The 18,892-nt window shown below is 47.6% G+C and overlaps 1 protein-coding gene across 1 annotated transcript in view; it reads left to right on the forward strand.

The window, feature by feature from the left end:
• Positions 1 to 306: 306 nt before the first annotated feature.
• The window catches only part of hiw (MYC binding protein highwire), a 116,539-nt gene continuing 97,953 nt past the window's right edge, over positions 307 to 18,892 (forward strand). The window contains exons 1-7 of the mRNA XM_080280059.1: positions 307 to 532; positions 1,466 to 1,532; positions 7,999 to 8,259; positions 10,490 to 10,643; positions 11,336 to 11,535; positions 12,980 to 13,115; positions 13,412 to 13,590. Of these exons, the coding sequence (XP_080136185.1) occupies positions 348 to 532; positions 1,466 to 1,532; positions 7,999 to 8,259; positions 10,490 to 10,643; positions 11,336 to 11,535; positions 12,980 to 13,115; positions 13,412 to 13,590 (1,182 nt within the window). The 5' untranslated portion in view covers positions 307 to 347. The remainder of the gene's footprint in view (positions 533 to 1,465; positions 1,533 to 7,998; positions 8,260 to 10,489; positions 10,644 to 11,335; positions 11,536 to 12,979; positions 13,116 to 13,411; positions 13,591 to 18,892) is intronic.

An 18,892-nucleotide genomic window follows, 5' to 3' on the forward strand; every position in this document is an offset into this window, starting at 1 on the left:
TGGAGAGGATGGAGAGTGAGAGACTGATGAGGAAAGTGTATGTGAGTGAGGTGGAGGGGGGGAGAGGGAGGGGGAGGCCAAGGATAAGATGGAGGGATGGAGTGGAGAGGTATATGAGAGAGGGGGATGTGATTTGGGAGGAGGGCAGTGAAATGGCAGGGGACAGGGTGACATGGAGGCGATTTGTTTGTGGCCACCCCTTATGGGATTGAGGGGCAGTAGATAGATAGATATTCTAATAATGATTTCAGATAAATGCGAGCTCCTTTACCTAACCAGTTTATTCTCCTTTATTACAGGATATGGGGAAGAGGTAGGACACTCCTCTGACCATCCATCCATCCATCATGCCAGCGGAAGAGAAGTCGGAAGGATCGGGGTCATCGGATGGGCAGGGGGGAGGTCTGGGGTCGGCGGAAAGGGTTGCTGCGTCTGCCGGGAATATCCGAGCGCGTGTTGGACTGTATGTGAAAGATGGGGACCGTCTACGAGCTGATTTCCACTCCCTCTATAGAGTTGTGCCGGACCAGAGGTGGGTGGTGGGGTGGAAGTTGATCTATCTGTCTGTCTATCTATCTGATGGTCTGTATGTCTGTCTGTCCATCCATCCACAAGTAACATCCTTCATTCATTCATTCTTTCTTTCCCTCCTTCCTTCCTTCCTGCCTGCCTTCCTTCCTTCCATCCTTCCTTCCTTCCTTCCTTCCTTCCTTCCTTCCCTCCTTCCTTCATCTTCCTTTTTTATACTAGATTAAAATTGTACAGAATAAGTCAAAGTTGGACAGGGATTAAGAACAAATTTTCACCTTCTGTAATGAGTTACTAATAATAATAGTAATAATGATAATAATGATGATGACGATTGTAATGATGGTGGTGGTGGTGGTGGTGGTGGTAGTAGTAGTAATAGTAGTAGTAGTAATAATAATAATAATAATGATGATTATGATGGTGGTGGTGGTGGTAGTAGTAGTAGTAGTAGTAGTAGTAGTAGTAATAATAATAATAATAATAATAATAATAATAATGATGATTGTAATGATGGTGGTAGTAGTAGTAGTAGCAGTAGTAGCAGCAGTAGTAGTAATAATAATAATAATAATAATAATAATAATAATGATGATTGTAATGATGGTGGTAGTAGTAGTAGCAGTAGTAGCAGCAGTAGTAGTAGTAGTAATAATAATAATAATAATAATAATAATAATAATAATGATGATTGTAATGATGGTGGTAGTAGTAGTAGTAGTAGTAATAATAATAATAATGATGATTGTGATTGTAATGATGGTGATGGTGGTGGTAGTAGTAGAAGTAGTAGTAGTAGTAATAATAATAATAATAATAATAATAATAATAATGATTGTAATGATGGTGATGGTGGTAGTAGTAGTAGTAGTAGTAGCAGCAGTAGTAGTAGTAGTAATAATAATAATAATAATAATAATAATGTTTTTTTTTGCAGGAAGAAGAAAGATCGACATAAAATAAGAAGAAAGTCGAAGAGGTTTCATAAAGACAGGAAGAAGAAGGTGAGAGAGAGAGAGAGAGAGAGATAAGGAGGGTGTGGTAAAGAGAGCCAGACAATAGAGTGATGGGTGGAGTGTGTGTGTGTGTGTGTGTGTGTGTGTGTGTGTGTGTGTGTGTGTGTGTGTCTGTGTGTGTGTGTGTGTGTGTGTGTGAAAAGAGGATATAGGTGTGTGTGTGTAGTGTAGTGTAGCATAATTGTGTGAGTGTGTGTGTGTGTGTGTGTGTGTGTGTGTGTGTGTGTGTGTGTGTGAAAGGATATAGGTGTGTGTGTGTAGTGTAGTGTAGCATAATTGTGTGTGTGTGTGTGTGTGTGTGTGTGTGTGTGTGTGTGTGTGAAAGGATATAGGTGTATGCGTGTAGTGTAGTGTAGCATAATTGTGTGTGTGTGTGTGTGTGTGTGTGTGAAAAATGAGGATATAGGTGTGTGCGTGTAGTGTAGTGTAGCATAATTGTGTGTGTGTGTGTGTGTGTGTGTGTGTGTGTGTGTGTGTGTGTGTGTGTGTGTGAAAGGATATAGGTGTGTGCATGTAGTGTAGTGTAGCATAATTGTGTGTGTGTGTGTGTGTGTGTGTGTGTGTGTGTGTGTGTGTGTGAAAAGAGGATATAGGTGTGTGTGTGTAGTGTAGTGTAGCATAATTGTGTGAGTGTGTGTGTGTGTGTGTGTGTGTGTGTGTGTGTGTGTGTGTGTGTGTGTGTGTGAAAAGAGGATATAGGTGTGTACGTGTAGTGTAGTGTAGCATAATTGTGTGTGTGTGTGTGTGTGTGTGTGTGTGTGTATGTGAAAGGATATAGGTGTGTGCATGTAGTGTAGTGTAGCATAATTGTGTGTGTGTGTGTGTGTGTGTGTGTCACCTAACCCAGTCTAACTATATATAACCTCACATAATCTCACCTAACCTCCCCATGCCTAACCTAACTCACCCTAACCCAGCCTAAAGTGACCTAATCTCACCCAGTCTCACCTAACCTAACCTAACCCAACCCAACCCAACCCAGCCAAGCCTAAAATGACCTAATCCAACCCAACCTAACCCAGCCTAACCTCCTCATACCTAACCTAACTTACCCTAACCCAACCTGACCCTACCTTCCTTCCTTCCATGTTTCCTTCCTTCCATCCTTCCTTCCTTCCTTCCTTCCATCCATCCTTCCTTCCTTCCATCCATCCTTCCTTCCTTCCTTCCTTCCTTCCATCCATCCTTCCTTCCTTCCATCCATCCATCCATCCTTCCTTCCTTCCTTCCATCCTTCCTTCCTTCTATCCTTCCTACCTTCTGTCCATCCTTCCTTCCTTCCATCGTTCCTTCCATCGTTCCTTCCATCCTTCCTTCCTTCCTTCCATCCTTCCTTCCTTCCTTCCATCCTTCCATCCTTCCTTCCATCCTTCCTTCCATCCTTCCTTCCATCCTTCCTTCCATCCTTCCTTCCATCCTTCCTTCCATCCTTCCATCCTTCCTTCCATCCTTCCTTCCTTCCATCCTTACTTAACCTAATCTGACCCAACCCAGCCAAGCCTAAAATGACCTAATCTAACCCAGCCTGACCTAAGGAAATATAACCCAACCTAAACTGACCTATTCTAACCCAGCCTAACCTGATCCGTCTTGACCTAAGCCAACTGAAGCCAACCCAACCCAAGATGACCTAATCCAACCAAGCCCTGCCTAAAATGACCTGGGTTGCTATTGGCTGTGCAGTCCTTAACAAGTCTTCAGATGTCACACTCAAAGCTTGGCCTCTGTGTGTGTGTGTGTGTGTGTGTGTGTGTGTGTGTGTGTGTGTGTGTGTGTGTGTAAGTCTTCAGATGTCACACTCAAAGCTTGGCCTGTATAAGTGGTTCTGTGTGTGTGTGTGTGTGTGTGTGTGTGTGTGTGTGTGTGTGTGTGTGTGTGTGTGTGTGTGTGTAAGTCTTCAGATGTCACACTCAAAGCTTGGCCTGTGTGTGTGTGTGTGTGTGTGTGTGTGTGTGTGTGTGTGTAAGTCTTCAGATGTCACACTCAAAGCTTGGCCTGTGTGTGTGTGTGTGTGTGTGTGTGTGTGTGTGTGTGTGTGTGTGTGTGTGTGTGTGTGTAAGTCTTCAGATGTCACACTCAAAGCTTGGCCTGTGTGTGTGTGTGTGTGTGTGTGTGTGTGTGAGTACAGATGTTACACTCAAAGCTTCTCCTGTATAAATGGTTGTGTGTGTGTGTGTGTGTGTATGTGTGTGTATATGTATGTGGGTGTGTGTGGGTGTGGGTGTAGGTGTGCTTCTCCGTGTAGTGGGTGTAACCAAGAGGTATTTAAAACCTATGCTTCTGTTATGGTCAGTTGTGTCCAGGCTTTAGAGAGAGAGAGTTGGCAGTGTAAAGAAGTAGATGGCAGTGTGTAGAGAGTGTGTAGAGAGGAGATCTGTGTGTGTATATTTATTAGTATTATAAAGCACTTTGTGGAAGAAGAAGAAGAGAGGAAGAGAGAGGAGAAGAGGAGGAGGAGGAAGAATAAGAAGAGGAGGAGATAGTTGAAAAATAGAAGAAGAGGAAGGAGAATTAGAGGAGGAGGAAGAAGAAAAAATAGAAGAGGAGGAGGAAGGGGAAGAAGAAAAGGAGGAGGAGGAAGGAGAAAAAGTTCAAGAGGAAGAAGAAGAAGAGGAGGAAGAGAAAGAATAAGAAGAGGAGGAAGGAGAATTAGAGGAGGAGAAAGAAAAGGAGGAGGAGAAGAAGAGGAGGAGGAGGAGAAGAAGAGGAGGAGGAGGAGGAAGGAGAAAAAATAGAAGAGGAAGAGGAGGAGAAGAAGAAGAAGAGAAGGAGGAGGAGGGAGAGAAAACAGAAGAAGAGGAGGAGGAGGAAGGAGAAAAAACAGAAGAGAAGGAAGAAGAGGAGGAGGAGAAATTGATATAATAAGGAGGGAAGACGAAGAACGGAGAAAAGAAGAAGACGACGACGAGGGAATTGAGGACAGAGGAGGTGCTACAGCTTTGAAAATCGTGTGGACCATGAGTAACAGAAACCAGGCAATTGCAGACGACCGGATTTGCAACGTGAGCAACAGGTCGTACCGGGTGTTACTGCAAGGGGGAAACCTGAACGAGGCGGAGCAGGGGGGCGGGGATCGTATAAAGGCCGGGGCACCATCCGCTAGGGCCAAAAATCGACGGTATTCCCTCGATGTCCCGGCGGGGTTACATTGGTGGACCGGTTCAGGGGAGAGAGTGAGAGAGGGTCCACTATCAGCCAGGGGGGGAGGTCGACGGCTCTCCCTAGATGTCCCAATTGGGCTTCAGTGGCGGACCGGGACACTACTTGGTCCAGCTGGGGGTCCAACCGTTCCAGGGGCCAGTAAACAAGGTCCATCGAAGGTCCAGACTAGGAGACATTCGCTGGCCACCCTTTCCAGTGATTACCCATTGCAGTATGCGAGGAAATCCATCGTACCAACTTGGCCGAAGGAAGAGAAGGGGGAGCTGGCATCGTTTGTGTCATCTGATGGTCGTTGTGAGAAGGAACAGCCTCGTTATCCTTTGACGACCGTGCCTGCGAGCCCTTTGGAAGAGAAGGGTGAACTTACATCATTTCCGTCACTTGTTAGTCACTGTAAGAAGGAACCACATCGTTATCCTTCGACCACAGTCCCTGCGAGTCCTTCAGAAGAGGAGCCAAGCCAATATCCTTCCTTTAAAGTCCTTCAAAGTGCCAGTGAAAGGAATCCTACAGCCTATCCTACTGCCAAAATCCAAGGAAATACCAGTGAGAAGGATACACAGAGATATCCTACACCAGCACTGCTTCAGAGTCCTATTGAAGAGGATCCGAACCCACATCCTTCATCCAGAGATCCTAAGAATTTAAATGAGAAGGATTTAAACGTAGATCCCTCATCGTCAGTCCTTGGGGAACTTAGCCAGGGGGAAGAGAGTCGATTTCCAACATGTCTTGTACCTGTGACCTCCTCCCTTAACGACCCTGATAGAGGTCGTTCAACTCAATCAGCCAGACAGCCAGTGGGTCATGAACGAGGGGGGCAGAGTCAATTTCCACCATGTCCTGTACCTGTGACTGTCTTTTTAAACGACCCTAACGAGCACCATTCACCTCGTTCAGGCAAACCACCGGTGGGTCATGAACGAGGGGGGCAAGGTAACCATCCCTCATCATCATCATCCATCTCTCTGGACCAGGAAACCCGCACAGGTCCATTTAAAATCCGCACAAGCGTCAGCGAACACAGTCTGAATAACTCTACCTCCTGGATGAAGCCTGGGGTGATGTGGAGCGGCCGTAGACGATGTTCCGTAGGGGCTGAGTTGGCGGCACTGCAAGAGGATAGAAATATAGACAGGAGACAAGAGGGGGCTGAGTTGGCGATGCTGCAGGGAGATAGAAGAGACTGGAGACAATATTCTGTAGGTGCTGAGTTGGCGATGCTGCAAGAGGGAGGGGATGAGGAAAGGAAACTACCAATTAGGCCATTAAGCTGTGGAAATAACAACTTGGAAGGTGATTATAGAGCTGAAGAGCAAATGATCGTAAAAGGAAAGCCTGTGGAACGATTCACTGACGAGGAAGGGAATGAGGGATGGAACAAGGAAGGGAAACGACCAATTAGGCCATTAGGCTGCGGAAATAACGACATGGAAGGTGATTATAGAGTTGAAGAGCAAATGATTGTAAAAGGAAAGCCTGTGGAACGATTCACCCATTACGAAGGCAACGAGGGATGGAATAAGGAAGGGCAACGACCAATTAGGCCATTAAGCTTTGAGAATGAGGTCGTTGGAGATCGTTATAGCACTGAAGAGCAAATGACTGTACAAGGGAAGGACCTAGAACGATTCACTCATTATGAAGGCGACGAGGGAGGGAAGGAGGAAGAGAGACGACCAATTACACCATTAACCTGTGGAAATAACGACGTGGAAGGTGATTATAGGGTTAACGAGGAAATGATCATACAATCAAGTCACTTAGAACAATTGCCTGATGATGAGGTGAACGAGCAAGGTAAACAATCAACTAGACCATTAAGGTGTGGGAACGAGGTCATTGGAGGTCATTATAGCACTGAGGAGCAAACGATGATACAAGCCAATCACCCAGAGCAATTTACTGGTGATGAGGGAGGGAAACAAGCAATTAAGCAAGGTAAACGAGCAATTAGACCATTAAACACTAAAGATAACGACTTGGGAGGTGATTATAGAGTTGAAGAGGAAATAATCGTACATTCAAGTCACCTAGAACAGTTGCCTGATGATGAGGGAGTGAACGAGGGAGGTAAACGAGCAATTAAGCCACTCGTTAACCAGCCATCGTTAGAGTGGGACCCCTTCATGCGGTGGGACGAGTATAATGAGTCTGGGGAGCTGCCAGGAGGTGAAAACGACCATCAACTCACTCCCGACCCTAAAGAAGACGCCTGTGTTTGTTCGGGATCATGTTTAGATGAACTAGGAGTGACTACAACAACAAGACCACCACCACTACCACCAGCCACAACACCACACCAAGAAGCGCGACCCCAATGGAGAGACGAACAAGGAACGACTACAACAACAACAGCAACAAGATCACTACCACCACTAACACCACCACAACCACCACTAACACCATCACCACCACTAACACCACCACCACCAACCACAACAGCACACCAAGACGCACGACCACCACCACCACCACCACCACCACCACCACCAACCACAACAACACCAGACCAAGAAGTGCAACCACCACCACCACCACCACCACCACCACCAACCGCAACAACACCAGACCAAGAAGCGCGACCCCAGAGGGCAGGCCTTGCGGAAGACATGGAGCCTTCCTTCAGCGATTCTGTCCACGTCTTTCCCTGCCTTGATTTCTCGGATGCGTACTGCCACCTCTGTGCCGTCGGTCAGGGTGTGTGGATGGTGAGTGCGTTTGTGCATCATCATCATCATCACCATCATCATCATCATCATTATTATCATCATCATTTTTTTACCATTATAATGTAATTGGCGTTTTGATGATGATGATGATGATGATTTTTATTATTAGTGATGGCCATGTGGAGAGGATGGAGGGTGAAAGACTGACAAGGAGAGTGTATGTGAGTGAGGTGGAGGGGGGAAGAGGGAGGGGGAGGCCGAGGATGAGATGGAGGGATGGGGTGGAGAGGTATATGAGAGAGGGGGGTGTGTGAGCTGGGGGGATGGAGGGTGAGAGACTGATGAGGAGAGTGTATGTGAGTGAGGTGGAGGGGGGAAGAGGGAGGGGGAGGCCGAGGATGAGATGGAGGGATGTGGTGGAGAGGTATATGAGAGAGGGGGGTGTGAGTTGGGAGCAGGGCAGTGAAATGGCGGGGGACAGGGCGACTTGGAGGCGATTTGTTTGTGGCCACCCCAAACGGGATTGAGGCGTCTGGCAATAGATAGATAGATAGAATAATATTAGTACAGTAGTAGTAGTAGTAGTATTTATTATTATTATTATTATTATTCTTTTCCAGGGTGATGGCGGTGGTGGTGGTGGTGGTGGCAGTGGTGGTGGCGGTGGTACCAACGCCTGTGCCACGCCTGTCCCAGCCCTCAGCATGCCCGGAAACCCCTCATCGTTGGCTGTGTACGCCCATGTGCGTGGTTTGGTACTGGAACAGGCAGCCAGACACGCACAGGGGGTGTACCTCGCGACTACACAGCCTCTGCCTTCGGACTCAGACACAGATGACGACACAGAGAAGGCTAAGGATAATTCTCTGCAGCTCCCAAAGGTTAGAGACAGCTTTAATTCTCTCTCTCTCTCTCTTTATTTCTCTCTTCCTCTCTTTATTTCTCTCTTCCTCTCTCTCTCTCTCTCTCTCTATTTCTCTCTTCCTCTCTGCCACTCTCTGTCTCTCTCTCTCTCCATCTCAGACACATGAAGGTTAGAGATAGCTTTAATTCTCTCTCTCTCTCTCTCTCTCTGTCTTTCTCTAGCATACATAGCTTTATTTCTCTCTCACTGTCTCTTTCTGTCTTTGCCACTCTCTCTCTCTCTCTCTCAGCATGTGTTAGAGACCGTTTGCAGTGCCTTAATGTATGCTCATTTGCTGTTTATTCCCAGCGTTAGGTCTCTCTCTCTCTCCTTATTCAACCCTACCTCATCCCTATCTATCTATCTATTGCCAGACGCCTCAGTCCTGTAAGGGGTGGCCACAAACAAATCACCTCCATGTCACCCTGTCCCCCGCCATTTCACTGCCCTGCTCCCAGCTCACACCCCCCTCTCTTATATACCTCTCCACTCCATCCCTCCATCTCATCCTTGGCCTCCCCCTCCCTCTCCCTCCCTCCACCTCACTCACATACACTCTCCTCATCAGTCTCTCACTCTCCATCCCCCCAGCTCACACCCCCCTCTCTCATATACCTCTCCACTCCATCCCTCCATCTCATCCTTGGCCTCCCCCTCCCTCTCCCTCCCTCCACCTCACTCACATACGCTCTCCTCATCAGTCTCTCACTCCCATCATCTAAGAATAAGTCAGAGATGGGAATGAAATAAGCCTTACATTGATTTTGAGGCTGGGAATAGAATTAGATGGTTGATGATGATGTTTGTATAATCGTTTCTCCTTAACAGATGGTTGGACTGGGACTGGGGAGAGAGGACGAGCTTTCCGAGGGTGTGTGTCTGTCTCTCAGGCTCTCGAAACAAACAGAAACAGATGCTAAAGGAACCCAGTTTGCTTAAGGTCGATAGTAATGTTCGTATATTCGTTTCTCCTTAACAGATGGTTGGACTGGGACTGGGGAGAGAGGACGAGCTTTCCGAGGGTGTGTGTCTGTCTCTCAGGCTCTCGAAACAAGCAGAAACAGACCCTAGTGGACCTTAGTTTGATTAAGGTCGACAGCATCGCAATAATAATGTTCATATAATCGTTTCTCCTTTACAGACGGTTGGATTAGGACTGGGGAGAGAGGACGAGCTTTCCGAGAGTCTGTGTCTTCTGTCCGGCTCTCTGTACAAGCAGAAACAGATGCTAAAGGAACCCAGTTTGCTTAAGGTCGATAGTACATTAATGTTCGTATATTCGTTTCTCCTTAACAGATGGTCGGACTGGGATTGGGGAGAGAGCACGAGCTTTCCGAGAGTCTGTGTCTGTCTGTCCGGCTCTCTAAACAAACAGAAACAGATGCTAAAGGAACCCAGTTTGCTTAAGGTCGATAGTAATGTTCGTATATTCGTTTCTCCTTAACAGATGGTGGGACTGAGACTGGGGAGAGAGGACGAGGTTTCTGAGGGTGTGTGTCTGTCTCTCAGGCTCTTGAAACAAGCAGAAACAGACACCAGTGGACCTTAGTTTGATTAAGGTCGATAGTAACGCGATAATAATGTTTGTATAATCGTTTCTCCTTGACAGATGGTTGGACTGGGACTGGGGAGGGAGGACGAGGTTTCCGAGGGTCTGTGTCTGTCTGTCCGGCTCTCTAAACAAACAGAAACAGATGCTAAAGGAACCCAGTTTGTTTAAGGTCGATAGTAATGTTCGTATATTCGTTTCTCCTTAACAGATGGTTGGACTGGGACTGGGGAGAAAGTACGAGGTTTCCGAGAGTCTGTGTCTGTCTGTCCGGCTCTCTAAACAAACAGAAACAGATGCTAAAGGAACCCAGTTTACTTAAGGTCGATAGTAATGTTCGTATATTCGTTTCTCCTTAACAGATGGTGGGACTGGGGAGAGAGGACGAGCTTTCCGAGGGTCTGGTCTGTCTGGCTCTCTGTACAAGCAGAAACCGACGCTAAAGGAACCCAGTTTGCTTAAGGTCAATAATAATGGTTCGTACTCCTCTTTCTCTCTCTCAGATGGTGGGACTGGGACTGGTGAGCGTGTACGAGCTGATATGAGGGTCCGTTTCTGCGTATCCGGCTCTCTAAACAAACACAAACCGACCCTAATGGACCTCTTTTTGCTTAAGGTCGATGGTAATAGCTTGTACTCCCCTCTCTCTCTCTCTCAGATGGTGGGACTGGGACTGGTGAGCGTGTACGAGCTGATACGAGGGTCCGTTTCTGCGTATCCCGCTCTCTGCATACGAGCGTTGGAAGCCTTGCTGGATATCTTACAAGGTCAACAACCTGAGGCTCTCCGCAACGAACCACCGGAAGTCATTGGTAAGGCATGTTATCTATCTATCTATCAATCTCATTTTTATCTATCTGTCCATCTATACCTACATATCTATCTATCTGTCTGTCTGTCTGTCTGTCTGTCTGTCTATCTATTCATCCACGTATGTCTGTCGTATCTGACCATCTATCTGTCTATCTATCTTTGTATCTATCTATCTACATGTCTGTCTCTCTCTCTCCCTCCCTCCCCCTCTCTCACCTCTTCAACTCACACACTTTCCTCTCCATTTCATTTTTCTCCTCACCATCAAGCTGCCCTTTCCCCAACCTCCCTCTATTTCCATCTTCTGTTTCTCTAGTCATCCATCTATCTATCTATCTGTCTATCTATCTACATGCCTCTGTCCTCTTACTGACAATCCATCTCTCTCTCTCTCTCTCTCTCACACTCACTCTCACCTCTCTCTCTCCCTCTCACACTCACTCTCAACTCTCTCTCAATTCCAGATACATTGTTCAACCTCTTACTACTCTCTCTCTCTCTCTCTCTCTCTCTCTCTCTCTCTAACACTCTCTAACTCTCTCCTCTCTCTCTTCCAGACGCACTCTTTAGCCTCCTCCTATGCCTGGCCACAGCAAGTAACGAAGACATGCTTAACATTCCCTCTCTCTCCCTGTCCCGCACACTCCCTCTCTCTCTAACACTCTCTAACTCTCTCCTCTCTCTCTTCCAGACGCACTCTTTAGTCTCCTCCTACGCCTGGCCACAGCGAGCAATGGGGACGTTCTTAACTGCCCTTCGTCTCCTCTCGTTGGCGTGGCATGCGCTTGTTTACTGTCGTTGGTCGTGGCCAGAGGGGAGACGGGGAAATTCCTGAGGGCGACGTCCGACATACTGATGACCTCGCGACAGCTGGCTACGCAGAGCATCCAGGTGGGTCGATAGATAGATAGATAGATGAATAGATAGAGTGGTAGTTAGGTAGATTGAATGATTGAGTGGTAGATAGGTAGATTGAATGATTGATAGATAGATATATTGATGACCTCGCGACAGCTGGCTACGCAGAGCATCCAGGTGGGTCGATAGATAGATAGATAGATGGATAGATAGAGTGGTAGTTAGGTAGATTGAATGATTGATAGATAGATATATTGATGACCTTGTGACAGCTGGCTACGCAGAGCATCCAGGTGGGTCGATAGATAGATAGATAGATAAATAGATTGAGTGGTAGATAGGTAGATTGAATGATAGATAGATATATTGATGACCTCGCGACAGCTGGCTACGCAGAGCATCCAGGTGGGTCGATAGATAGATAGATAGATAGATTGAGCAGGGAGAGGGAGGGGTAGACCGAGGTTGAGGTGGAGGGATGGAGTCGAGAGGTGTATATGAGGGAGGGGGGAGTGAGTTGGGGGGAGGGGAGTCAAATGGTGGGTGACAGAGTGACTTGGAGGCATTTTGTCTGTGGCCACCCTTTGCGGGATTAGGGCGTCGGGCTATAGATAGATAGATAGATTGAATGATTGATAGATTGATAGGTAGACATAGATATTTTGATGACCTCACAGATAGATAGATGGATAGATAAATTGATAGATAGATAGAGAGTGGGCAGTTATTATTGGCCACCTAATTGCAGCTCTCCATGCTGCTTGATCTCTGGCAGCAATCATTACATGGCAAAATATAAAAATCTCTATGCTGCTCAATCTCCGGCAGCCTCCCTATTGCGTAGTGTACATGAAATATTGCTTGATCTTCCCTCTCTCTCTCTCTCTCTCTCTCTCTCTCTCTCCCCCTCTCTCTCTCTAATCTCTCTCCCTCTCTTTCTCTACAGGTTCCAGTAATATTAACATTCCTTCAGCATAGCGTACATGCAGTATTACTCTCTCTTCCTCCCTCCCCTTCTCTCCTCTCTCCCCCTTTCTCTCCCCCTCTCTCTCTCTAATCTCTCTCCCTCTCTCTCTCTCTACAGGTTCCAGTAATATTAACATTCCTTCAGCGTAGCGTACATGCAGTATTACTCTCTCTTCCCTCCCCTTCTCTCCTCTCTCCCCCTTTCTCTCCCTCTCTCTCTCTCTAATCTCTCTCCCTCTCTCTCTACAGGTTCCGGTAATATTAACATTCCTTCAGCATAGCGTACATGCAGTATTACTCTCTTCCCTCCTCTCTCCTCCTTTCTCTCCCTCTCCCTCTCTCTCTCTCTCTAATCTCTCTCCCTCTCTCTCTCTACAGGTTCCAGTAATATTAACATTCCTTCAGCGTAGTGTACATGCAGTATTACTCTCTCTTCCCTCCCCTTCTCTCCTCTCTCCCCCTTTCTCTCCCTCTCTCTCTCTCTCTAATCTCTCCCTCTCTCTCTCTACAGGTTCCGGTAATATTAACATTCCTTCAGCGTAGCGTACATGCAGTATTACTCGGCAAGACGTCGCGACCAGACTGGCTTCAGTGTGGCGTGCCCAACTCAGCGCTTATTGACAAATTCAGCGTTAAGATTATGACAGGTGGGTTGGAGGGCTGTCTATCTATCTATCTATCTGTCTGTCTATCTATCTGTCTATCTGTCTGTCTATTTATATGTCTGTCTGTCTGTCTCTCTATCTGTCTATCTATATGTCTGTTTGTCTCTCTCTTTCTATCTATCTGTCTGTCTGTCTCTCTCTCTATTCATCTGTCTGTCTATCTGTCTAGTCATCTATCTATCTATCTATCTATCTATACTGTATTCCGACACCTTAATAATGATAATAATAATAATAATAACGATGATAATAATAATAATAATAATAATAATTCGCAGATGGTGAGGAGACTAAGGTGGAGAGTACTATGACCTGCGATGGTCACTACCTCTACCTCCACAACGCCCACGGCCTCTATAAGGTCGGGTCGGGGTTCGGAGGCACGATAAAAGGTCATGTTTACATCCATCGGCCCGACTTTTATCCAAAGCAGAGAGGCTGGCTTGGCTTTGCACATGTAAGTAGGGGGAGAGGGAGGGAGAGAAAGGGGGGAGGGGGAAGAGAGAGAGGGAGGGGAGGAGGGTAGAGAGAGGGAGAGAGAGGGGAGGGAGAAGAGAGAGTGGGTGGGAAGGAGGGTAGGGAGGGGAAGGAGGGTAGGGAGGGGAGGGAGAGGGGAGGGGGAAGAGAGAGTGGGTGGGAAGGAGGGTAGAGAGAGAGGGGAGGGGGAAGAGAGAGTGGGTGGGAAGGAGGGTAGAGGGAGGGAGGGGAGGGGAGGGGGAAGAGAGAGGGTGGGGAGGAGGGTAGAGAGAGGGAGAGGGAGGGTAGAGAGAGGGAGACAAGAAGAGAATTGATAGTGAAGAGGAATAAAGAGAGAGAGAGAGAGAGGCAGACAGACACACAGAGAGGAGAGAGAAACAGAGAGGAGGGGAGTCGAGATGGAGGATAGGGGAAGAGAGAGAATGAGAGACTGATAGAGAGAGGAGGACAGGATTGATTGGCAGAGGATGAGAAGAGAGAGAGAGACACAAACAGAGAGAGACAGAGAGAAGGAGGGAGAAGAGAAAGAGAGGAGGAGAGAGAGGGAGAGAAAAATAGGAATGATAGTGCCTGTTTTTGCACTATATAATCCCAGAGTCATCAACTGCTTTCAAACACCCACACAGCTGCTTAGTACAAAAGCACAGGCATCAGGCGTGGTGTACAGAGACGCGGTGGTGTAACATGGCTGCCGCTACACCAAGAGTACATAAATTACATTGTGCTACATGACAAAGCCTCTCTGTACTCTATGACCTCATCCCAGCTCGTTAGGTCCACATCTCACAGCCGTACCCCTAATATTGACCCTTCTCACTTTCTGCATCCAGTTATCATCCTCCATCCTCTCCACATGCCCAGACCATCTCAGTCTACCCCTCCTCATCGCAACACCATCCTCTCCACATGCCCAAACCATCGCAGTCTACCCCTCCTCATTGCAACACCATCCTCTCGTCATCTGAATGTGTCTGAACAGTGTATTACAGAACTAGAGAACGAAAGACTGGCCGAGAGGGTGTATGTGGGTGAAGTGGAGGGAGGGGGAGACTGAGGATGAGGTGGAGGGAGGGGTAGACCGAGGCTGAGGTCGAGGGATGGAGTTGAGAGGTATATGAGGGAGGGGGGAGTGAGTTGCGGGGAGGGCAGTCAAATGGTAGGTGACAGAGTGACTTGGAGACGTTTTGTCTGCGGCCACCCTTTGCGGGATTAGGGCGTCGGGCTATAGATAGATAGATAAATAGATAGATAGATCCTCGCTGTATGGCATCCACAAAAGAGAAGGGAGCGACGGTAGGCTTGGAGCGTTGGGTGGGTCCCTTGGCAGAGCTGAATATTGCTTTAATCGAGACAAGAAAAAGCACTGGATATTGCGATGATGGAGAATAGAGAGTTTACTGTATTCTCGTCAGGTAAGGAAGCTCCCTAACACCTTTTCCTTAGTGACTTATTATTGGATACAGTTAATATCCCCTTGAGGCTAAGATACGAATAAATGTGTGTGTGTGGATGAGTAAACTGGGTGTGTTGTCCTGTCTCAGCTGCCTGCCTGTGTTTGGGGGACGGGTGTACAGTAATCCCTCCAAGATCTGATGTAATAGAGCCCAAGGCATGTCTGGAACTTGGGTTTGTCCGGATACTGGAAAAATGCCTCCTGGACAGGTACTTATGGACCCCAACCCAGCCTGACTCTGAAAGCCACCTACATAACTCCCTACCGGACCTGCACAGCAGCTGTTTAAGACCCTATGCACACAAATAAGGGACAGAAGCCATGAAATAAATGAAAAGGAACCAGGGAATGAGGAATTAGAAGTGAGTATGGAAAATATATAACCGTGTACAGGGTACTTACAACACACCCGTGGCCGTCACAAAGAGTAACCCGCCTCCTGTATGGCTGTGACAGTGGTGAAGGTGCTGCTGAAGCACCTACACTAATCCAGTGTTGTGCTACACTTATGCCTGTGTACAATGAATTACAATTGTTTAACACTGCACATTCTGTTCTTTCTTGCGCTGCATTTGAAACTCACCAGTGTTGCACTCGGCACTTAATCCTTTGCACTCTGGATTCTAATTTCTTAACACTGCACATTCTGTTCTTAACACTACACGACACTGTAAATTCCCATGTGGTCTAGTGGTGAGTTCTTGCTGTTTATTCACTGTCAGTGCCACAGAGTAACTGCTGCAGGTGGCCGAGGGGCGCGTCGCTGGTGTCAGTGCCACAGAGTAACTGCTGCAGGTGGCCGAGGGGCGCATCGCTGGTGTCAGTGCCACAGAGTAACTGCTGCAGGTGGCCGAGGGGCGCATCGCTGGGATGTGGTGATTGGCTGCCCACTACAGACAACTGTGAAGAAAGCCACAAACTCACGTCCAGTGGTGACTCCACCGTGGCTGATGTGGTGGGCTGTGGCTCGGAGGTTCGGAGGTGGAAGCCTGTCTAGGTGAGGCAGTGGTGTGGAGCCAGGGTTGGGCACGGCGGGGGTCACAGGCCTGAAGAAAGTGTCAATGGTTGATTGACGTAAGGAACAATGATTCTGGCGATTGATGATGTGCTGCCTAAAAGCACACACTTCCTCCACAAGTCCCAGGGACCCCATCTCCCTGTTGCAGTCCAGTTGTTCCAGGCAGTCCAGAACGAACTCGACGTGCTCCAGGAGTGCACTTAGCTTGGGGATGGCTGGAGTAGTGGTGCGCTGGGAGGAGTCCGCATCGTCGTTGCTGTCAGTGTCAGAATCTTCCACCTGGGTACTTGTACCTGCAACAGCAGATGCAATGCCAATATCAGACATGATCTGACACCCAGGATCACCCTCGTCGTCATCCAGCCACTCATGCACTTCGTCCACATCCACCTCATCGCCAGCCACACGAAGACGCGCATGGAAGTCATCCACGTCAAAACCTAGAAAGTCGTTCACCACATCGGCTCTGAGAAGCACACGAGACCAAACACTTTCCAGAGTCTTGACAGAGACTTCCCTCCATGCACTGGCCCAGTTGTAAGTGGCTGAGTTGAGGTTGTAGCGGCGAAGGTTTTCCACAGTCCGCTGGCCTCGCGTGTCCCGTCCCTCCCTGCGCTCGTCCTCGTCCTCAAGAACAACCATCACCTCGTCCAGGAACTTCCGTCGGAACAGCCTCTTTGTTGCCACGATCACTCGTTGGTCCATTGGTTGGATGAGAGCAGTTGTATCAGGTGGCAGAAACATGCACCTAATGCGGCCATTCTCAGCCACCAACTCCTTGTCGCACGAATGCACAGGTGCATTGTCCAGGAGAAGGAGGGCCTTTACCTGGTTATGTGGGACTGCCAGTGTGTGTGTCTGGTAATGGATGACCTCCTTGATGAAATGGCAGTGGAACCAGTCTTTGAGGATCTTGGCAGTGAACCAAGCCTTCACAGAATGGTACCACACGACAGGAAGGGCATCCATCACCCCATGAAGGCACCAAGGCAGCTTTGTACGGCCAACAATAACGGGCTGGAGCCTTTGCATGCCGTTAGCATTGGCACAACACAAAGCAGATATCCGTTGTTTGCAGAGCTATGGCTGGGTACACGCTTCTGTGTCTCCTCTGGTAGGGTGTTTGTAGGCAAAGAGCGATAGAATAGACCAGTTTCATCAGCGTTGTAGACTTAACCGAGAGTGAGGCCCTCCCTGTCAACCAAGCCCTTCACCTTCTGCCCTAACTCCTCTACTGCATCCTCGTTGGCCTCCAGAGCTTCGCCATGGCACTTACAGTTGGTAAGGCCGTGGCGTAAATTGAATGCAAAGAGCCGACCCTCAGATGCCTTGAAGTCAGGGGTGTAGTGTAGCCCTGCGAACTTCTCAGCACCAGCCTTCAGCTCAGTATGTTGTTGTTGGTACCACATCAGCACAGAGCAGTCAGTTTCTGCAGACCTGGGGGGGTACGTAACCTTCCTCTGCGTTGTGTTTGGTCTTTGATGTGATGTCTGCCGTGTACCGCGTGAGTTTGTCTCGGGATTTCTTGATATCAAACAGGGTACAGCCGGCCAGGTTGAATTCCAGTAGGATGCGTGACGTTGACCCTCCCACGTCCACCTCGTCCAATATCTCTGTCTTCTCCAGAGTCAGAACCACTCGTTTCCTCTTGTCTGGCGGTGGGTCCATCATCACACACACCAGTAAGAGGCAGCAGAGGAACAGCAGAGTCCGCAGAAGGTATGGCACCACCACAGAGCGAGCATGGGGGCGGCTGTGGTGAGAAACGTGGAAAATGGGGTGGCTGCAGGGGTGCTCTAGTGGACGTCAGAGGAACTACAGCCAAAACACAGCTGGTCTGCACCGTGCGCCAAGTTCAGATTAAGGCAGCAGAAGAACAACAGGGCCCGCAGCAGGTACGGCACACCACAAAAGCCAGAACGTGGGTGGCTGTGGTGAGAAACGTGCACTCATGATGGTAGGTAGGCGGGAAATGGGGTGGATGTCGTGGTGCTTGGGCAGATGTTGGAGGAAGTACACGCAGCAAATTTAAAATAGAGATTATTATTATTATTATTTTTTTTCTGATTTTGGGCCATTTTTAGCGTCCGAAGACCCGATCCCAAAATGTCCGGGACTTGGGCATCTGAGTCTTATAGGGATGATTGTATTTAACACTAGGACAGTAAGGTGTAATAAAATAAATCACTAAGGAAAAGGTGTTAGGGAGCTTTATGCAGAGTATGGTGATATTGGAAGGATTTATGTAACACAGAAGAGGACAGTAAGATGTAATAAACAAAATAAATCACTTAGGAAAAGGTGTTAGGGAGCTTTATGCAGAGTATGGTGATATTGGAAGGATTTATGTAACACAGAAGAGGACAGTAAGGTGTAATAAACAAAATAAATCACTTAGGAAAAGGTGTTAGGGAGCTTTATGCAGAGTATGGTGATATTGGAAGGATTTATGTAACACAAGAGGACAGTAAGGTGTAATAAACAAAATAAATCACTTAGGAAAAGGTGTTAGGGAGCTTTATGCAGAGTATGGTGATATTGGAAGGATTTATGTAACACAAGAGGACAGTAAGGTGTAATAAACAAAATAAATCACTTAGGAAAAGGTGTTAGGGAGCTTTATGCAGAGTATGTGATATTGGAAGGATTTATGTAACACAGAAGAGGACAGTAAGGTGTAATAAACAAAATAAATCACTTAGGAAAAGGTGTTAGGGAGCTTTATGCAGAGTATGGTGATATTGGAAGGATTTATGTAACACAGAAGAGGACAGTAAGGTGTAATAAACAAAATAAATCACTTAGGAAAAG

Source organism: Coenobita brevimanus, chromosome 9 (assembly GCF_032717465.1).
Source record: "Coenobita brevimanus isolate Jiangsu-jjx chromosome 9, ASM3271746v2, whole genome shotgun sequence".
Lineage (NCBI taxonomy): Eukaryota > Metazoa > Arthropoda > Malacostraca > Decapoda > Coenobitidae > Coenobita > Coenobita brevimanus.